At 35.0% G+C, this 6343-nt stretch overlaps 5 protein-coding genes and 1 non-coding gene across 6 annotated transcripts; 2 read left to right on the plus strand and 4 right to left on the minus strand.

Moving 5' to 3' along the window:
• The first annotated feature begins 40 nt into the window (after positions 1-40).
• LOC118756210 (histone H3) lies at positions 41-549 on the plus strand. The gene has a single exon (XM_036490983.1). It carries the CDS (start codon positions 113-115, stop codon positions 521-523), a length of 411 nt encoding a protein of 136 aa, XP_036346876.1. The 5' UTR covers positions 41-112; the 3' UTR covers positions 524-549.
• A 509-nt stretch (positions 550-1058) lies between these two features.
• On the minus strand, positions 1059-1569 carry LOC118756211 (histone H2A). Its single transcript, XM_036490984.1, has one exon. The coding sequence runs from the start codon at positions 1499-1501 to the stop codon at positions 1127-1129; it is 375 nt and encodes a 124-aa protein (XP_036346877.1). The 5' UTR covers positions 1502-1569; the 3' UTR covers positions 1059-1126.
• A 157-nt stretch (positions 1570-1726) lies between these two features.
• LOC118756212 (histone H2B) lies at positions 1727-2198 on the plus strand. Its single transcript, XM_036490985.1, has one exon. The coding sequence runs from the start codon at positions 1776-1778 to the stop codon at positions 2145-2147; it is 372 nt and encodes a 123-aa protein (XP_036346878.1). The 5' UTR covers positions 1727-1775; the 3' UTR covers positions 2148-2198.
• A 360-nt stretch (positions 2199-2558) lies between these two features.
• LOC118756209 (histone H1-like) lies at positions 2559-3413 on the minus strand. The gene has a single exon (XM_036490982.1). The coding sequence runs from the start codon at positions 3326-3328 to the stop codon at positions 2621-2623; it is 708 nt and encodes a 235-aa protein (XP_036346875.1). The 5' UTR covers positions 3329-3413; the 3' UTR covers positions 2559-2620.
• Positions 3414-4859: 1446 nt separating this feature from the next.
• On the minus strand, positions 4860-4978 carry LOC118756213. The gene has a single exon (XR_004995108.1). It is a non-coding gene; the product is annotated as a 5S ribosomal RNA (ribosomal RNA).
• A 654-nt stretch (positions 4979-5632) lies between these two features.
• On the minus strand, positions 5633-6044 carry LOC118756208 (histone H4). The gene has a single exon (XM_036490981.1). It carries the CDS (start codon positions 6005-6007, stop codon positions 5696-5698), a length of 312 nt encoding a protein of 103 aa, XP_036346874.1. The 5' UTR covers positions 6008-6044; the 3' UTR covers positions 5633-5695.
• Positions 6045-6343: the final 299 nt, after the last annotated feature.

Consider the following 6343-nt stretch of genomic DNA (forward strand, 5'->3'; position numbering starts at 1 on the left):
TTTTTGTGTATATTATTATTTCTACACTGACGCTAAGGTATTATTTAATATTAGTACAGTGTACAGTGAATCAGTGTTAGTGTTCTTTCTTGAATAAAGTGAATAGTAGAAAATGGCTCGTACAAAGCAAACAGCCCGTAAATCGACTGGTGGTAAGGCACCACGCAAACAATTGGCAACAAAAGCTGCCCGTAAGAGTGCACCAGCGACTGGTGGTGTAAAGAAACCACATCGTTATCGTCCCGGTACAGTGGCTTTGCGTGAAATTCGTCGTTATCAAAAAAGTACTGAATTGTTGATCCGCAAATTGCCATTCCAGCGTTTGGTACGCGAAATTGCCCAGGATTTCAAGACCGATTTACGTTTCCAGAGTTCCGCTGTTATGGCTTTACAAGAAGCAAGCGAAGCATATTTAGTTGGCTTATTTGAAGATACCAATTTGTGCGCCATTCATGCCAAGCGCGTCACAATTATGCCCAAAGACATTCAACTGGCTAGACGTATTCGTGGAGAGCGTGCTTAAATAAATTACGAACGAAAAATCTCAATTTATAAAAAAACGGTCCTTTTCAGGACCACAATTTTTTAAACAAAAGATCATCAAAGTTTTAATTATCAAAAATCGTTTTATTTCGAATATACATACATATTTACAACATTAGTATTTTACCTACCGATTTTCACTCGTTTGCGAGGTATAAATTTGTGTACTGTACCTTTTGCATTTCAGTGACGCTGTTAGTTAGTTGTATGCATGCGCATGTACATACATATGTATGTATGTACATATATACGTAAAAGTATACCTAAATATGTATGTATGTGCAATTATTCTGTATCCACTGTGGCTTATTCAGTTATTGTACGTACACGTGTGTAAAAACAGTTTCTAAATAAGGGACAATTTTGGCGCGAATCCAAGCGCTTGGACTCTCGAAGTGGTTGTTGATTTTATATGCACACAATATACATATAAAATTTCTTTGATTGGCACATATAATAAATGAAAATTAATCAACTATTTTTAAGAAAATATATTTAATCTCTTTGTAAATGAATTTTGTCGTCCTGAAAAGGACGGTTTTGTTGCGTGGATGAAATGTTTAAATTGACTGCAATGTACACTTTAAGCTTTCTTTTCGGTTTTCTTGGGCAAAAGTACAGCTTGAATGTTAGGCAAAACACCACCTTGAGCAATGGTCACACCAGACAGCAGTTTATTCAATTCCTCATCATTGCGGATGGCCAATTGTAAATGACGTGGAATGATTCTGGTCTTTTTGTTATCACGAGCAGCATTACCAGCCAATTCAAGTACTTCAGCCGCCAAATATTCCATAACAGCAGCTAAATAAACTGGAGCGCCGGCACCAACACGTTCAGCATAGTTGCCTTTGCGCAACAAGCGATGAATACGACCGACGGGAAATTGAAGACCAGCACGGTTAGAACGAGACTTTGCCTTTCCCTTAACTTTGCCACCTTTACCACGACCAGACATTTTTGGTTATTTTTCTTTTATTTTTCACTTCACTAATAAAACACTTCACAGTATGCTCACAAGCAGTATATGTTAGGACTATCAATATGCGCTGCTTATATACTTTTTCAGTTGGTTGTCATTCATCCCCTTTTCTATGTATTCGAATTCGTGTTTGCCTTTTGCGTCGATTCGTTGCGTTTGCCTGAATGTATTGTCGGAAAAAATGTACTTAAGTGTACACATTTCAAACGTTGTTATAGTGACTCAAAAGTGAAGTGAAGTGATTTGAAAAATGCCGCCTAAAACTAGTGGAAAAGCAGCGAAGAAAGCCGGCAAGGCTCAGAAGAATATCACCAAAAATGACAAGAAGAAGAAGCGCAAGAGGAAGGAAAGCTATGCCATCTACATCTACAAAGTTTTGAAGCAAGTACATCCTGATACTGGCATTTCGTCGAAGGCCATGAGCATCATGAACAGTTTTGTGAATGATATCTTTGAGCGTATTGCTGCTGAGGCATCACGTTTAGCCCACTACAACAAACGTTCAACCATTACCAGTCGCGAAATTCAGACTGCCGTACGTCTACTTTTACCTGGTGAATTGGCCAAGCACGCCGTCAGTGAAGGTACCAAGGCTGTCACCAAATATACAAGCTCTAAATAATTTGTCTAACCAAGATGCAGAGAAACAAAGAAATCGGCCCTTCTCAGGGCCACAACATATTAATTAAAGAGATATAAAATTTCTGTATATAAGGGCAAATCAAATGTATGTATGTATAAATATATGAAATTCAATTTAAGTAAGGAAAAAATTAAATTCAATTTACGTAAGGAAAAAGTGCTATGAATTTCTAAATGTACAGTACACAAAGTAGATCCATAACGACCAGAAAGCATCCGAAATGTTAAAAGAAACGTGTACAAATGATGAAATGTAAAATGGAATTAATTTATTTTTTGTTTTTTAAAGAAGCGACTAGTTTTAGTGCGTTGGAATATTCAAAAATCTTAAATTTTCAGATACATATCTGATTGTGTAAACAAAGTATTTTTTGATCTTTTTGCCAATAGATTTTGTAGCCCTGAAAAGGGCTTTTTAAGTTTGTTTCGAGAATATGGATTCCGTAAACAAATTTACTTCTTAGCAGCTGTTGCTTTTTTTGCAGCTGGTTTTTTACTAGCGGCAGCTTTCTTTGGCTTGGCAGCGGCCGATTTTGCTTTTGCTGCCTTTGGTTTGGCGGCAGCTGATTTAGCTTTGGCTGGCTTTGCTTTCACTGCACCAGTCTTTTTTGCATCTTTCGCCTTGGCTTTTTCACTTTTCTTCTTTTCAGCTGTTTTCTTGCTAGCGACGGCTTTTTTCACCTTTTTCTCACCAGCCGCCTTTTTGGCACCACTTACCGCCTTTTTCTTTGATGCCGCACCAGTAGCCGTCTTCTTTTTGGCCTTGGCCTTCTCTGCTTTTGGCTTTACTTTTCCCTCACTGGATTTTGAGGCCGAAGCTGATAATTTGAATGAACCAGACGCACCTTTTCCTTTGGTTTGAATCAATTTTCCACTGGAAACGGCAGATTTCAAATAACGCTTGATGAATGGTGCCAATTTTTGAGCATCGCACTTATATGTGGCACTAATGTATTTCTTAATTGCCAAAAGTGATGAGCCGCCACGTTCCTTTAAACTCTTAATCGATGCGTCGACCATTTGTTGAGTTGGTGGATGGGTAGGAGCAGCCGATGGTTTTTTGGGTTTAGCTGCCTTTTTAGCAGCAACTTTCTTTTCAGCGACAGTCGCAGAAGCGGCCACCGGAGAACTAACATTAGCAACAGCAGCTGAATCAGACATTTTTAAAAATTCTTGTTTTTCTTTATTTAATAACACGCACTTTATTTATGTATTTATTTGGGCACTATAACGCACTGATATGAAATTTGTTTTTTCAAACACATAGCTATTTTAAAAGTGTTAGTCCATAAAAATTGTGAGAAGCGAGGCGAAGAGATGAGTTAAAAATTTGTAGGATTCAGTACTATTTGGCATTTGTGTATGAGAAATTTTGAGATGAATTAAATTAATTAAAAATCATGTAAGGAATTTATGAATTAAAATTTGATACATAACGATAGCTTAAATATGTTGTTTCAATAAAATATAACGTAAATTGAAATAAGATGAATATCTTTGTTGTAGCGGGTATTTTAATCCAAACTTTGTAATCGAAAAATCAGAATTTCGCCAATTAAAGTAAGTTTTTTGTAAAGTCTTAAAAATGAGGCGACTAATTTTATTAGAAACTTAAAATATATCAAATTATCTATCGATTAAATGTTTTATATGAAATATTTAATAAAATATTATGTCTGAAATAATTTTTCAAATATCTCAATGATATCACTGGTACAATTCTATGTGGCTTCAATTCATTGCATGAATAAAGTCAACATATTAGTTAAGATCGAGCATTATCATTTTATATGATACTTACTGAAATGAGTTTAAGCGATTATAAATTAATATAAAAAGATTTGTTACCAAGTTTTTAATTAAGAATGCTCTCCTCATTCGATAAATACACATCGTTACCTGGGTAAAAGTTTGTCGTAAGCGCCATTTTAACGGATTGTTCATTCAAAACGCAGTTTTATATTATAAACTAATATTTTTCGATTGGTGTTATAATTTTTCCTATATCTCAATTATTCTCTAAGATATTCAGTAAAAATTGGTCGTATTTTCAAGTTTGCCCGGTCAACATTTTGTTGCATGTGACGAGAAATTTAATCTACATACGACAAATTTTTATTCAGTTTAATGAATTTTATTACCTCTCAAAAGATTGTCTTGTATGACAAATTGTATGAAACATACGATAAAATCACACCAATCCTACACAACAGATAGTCGTATGTGCTATGGCATAAATTGTTGAATTATTTGTTGATTTTTATTCATTCACTTATTTCTGACGTGTACTAAAATTTTTTTTTCAACAATTTCTACCTTTTGCTTACTTGCTGCGTGTATGATTGGCGTATGTGATACAGCTCGCTATCGTTTAATGGGAAAATGTAACATACGACAAAATGATTTCATAAAAATTGTTCTGTAAAAGCTATATTAGCTATTGAAAATTAAAAAAAATAGTGGCTTATACTTTAAATGTTCTGTAAAATTAGGCATCAAATTTTCTTAAAAAAACAAAAAAACGAAAAGAGGTGGCGGTAATTTCTGCGTACTTAACTCAGCATTTGTAAATGAGCGATATGTTCTCAATCAGAAATTGAAAATATTAAAAAATAAAATAAAATAAAATAAAAAGAAAAAAGTATAAAATAAAATGTTACAAAAAAAATATTTTTTTAAAAAATTATTTGAAGGCCAACAACACGCGGTGTTCCCAAGCGGTCCCCCATCTAAGTACTAACCGCGCCCGACGCTGCTTAATTTCGGTGATCGGACGAGAACCGATGTATTCAGCGTGGTATGGTCGTTGGCAAATTTTGCTTGCCTAAAGTCTTATACATATCGTCGCCTGGGTAAAAGATTGTCGTATGTTACGCATGTACGTATGACGCTTACGACAATATTTTACCGAGGCGAGGATATGTGAATTAATATTGAATAAATGGCTAAAGCATGTGAAAGCAACAACAACTACTATCTATTTATAATATCCACATTTATGCATGTGTATGTACATACATACATATATGTACGTATGGATGAATTTGCATGTACATACAGATATTAAAGCGAAGATTTTGGCATAAATTTAAAGATATTTTACCTTAATGGCACTGCACTTTTGCAAATCAAGTGGTGTGGCAAAAAAATGTACCGAGCACACATAGGGATACTTTGGAGTTGTTTACTTAAACTACCTCCATTAAACTTCCTTTTGGTATCATGGGTTAGATGACTAAGAAGTTGTGAATGTGTTTGTAAATCGTTTGAATTTCAGAGGAAAGTGGTGAGCCGTTGCTGGCAGGTATAATTCGTAACAACACGAACGCATACCGTGTGTACGCATACATAGCAAACACGCTGTATGGAATAAGTATGCACATTTATTTATTCATTATTTGTAAAATTACAAAATAGTATGATTTGTATTTAATTGGTCAAAAATATTTTAATCTTTGTTAAAAATTCTGTGGTCCTGAAAAGGACCGTTTTTTGTTTTATTATGTTTCTATTGTCCGCAAAATTTATTTAACCGCCGAAACCATACAGAGTGCGGCCTTGTCTCTTCAGAGCATATACAACATCCATTGCTGTAACTGTCTTTCTTTTGGCATGTTCGGTATAAGTGACTGCATCACGGATAACATTTTCCAAAAATACCTTCAAAACTCCACGTGTTTCTTCATATATCAAACCAGATATACGTTTCACACCGCCACGACGAGCCAAACGTCTAATAGCTGGCTTGGTAATACCCTGGATGTTATCACGCAAAACTTTACGATGACGCTTGGCACCACCTTTTCCCAAACCTTTACCACCTTTGCCGCGACCAGTCATTTTTTTTATATGTATATGTATATTTATTCACTAGTAGAGAACACAAACACTGCACTTCACCGAAATCGGTAACACAATTAATGCCTGAACTAAAAAGTGCCTGTATTTATACAAGAATCGTATGTTGCCGAATGAACAACCAAGATACACAAATAGAGTACAAAATATATCTCTATCTCGTTTCGACACGAAAATATTCGCGCACCGTCTTCAAAAGGAACGCAACTCAAAATTACACGTTTGTCAGAAAATGCGAAAAACTATTTCTTAGCACATGATAATCATATCAACAAGGGAGACTTTGCCTTAGGTTTTTTTAACAAATTATAACAAAAA

Source organism: Rhagoletis pomonella, unplaced genomic scaffold (genome assembly GCF_013731165.1).
Source record: "Rhagoletis pomonella isolate Grant_MI unplaced genomic scaffold, Rhpom_1.0 Rhpom_scaffold_09290, whole genome shotgun sequence".
Lineage (NCBI taxonomy): Eukaryota > Metazoa > Arthropoda > Insecta > Diptera > Tephritidae > Rhagoletis > Rhagoletis pomonella.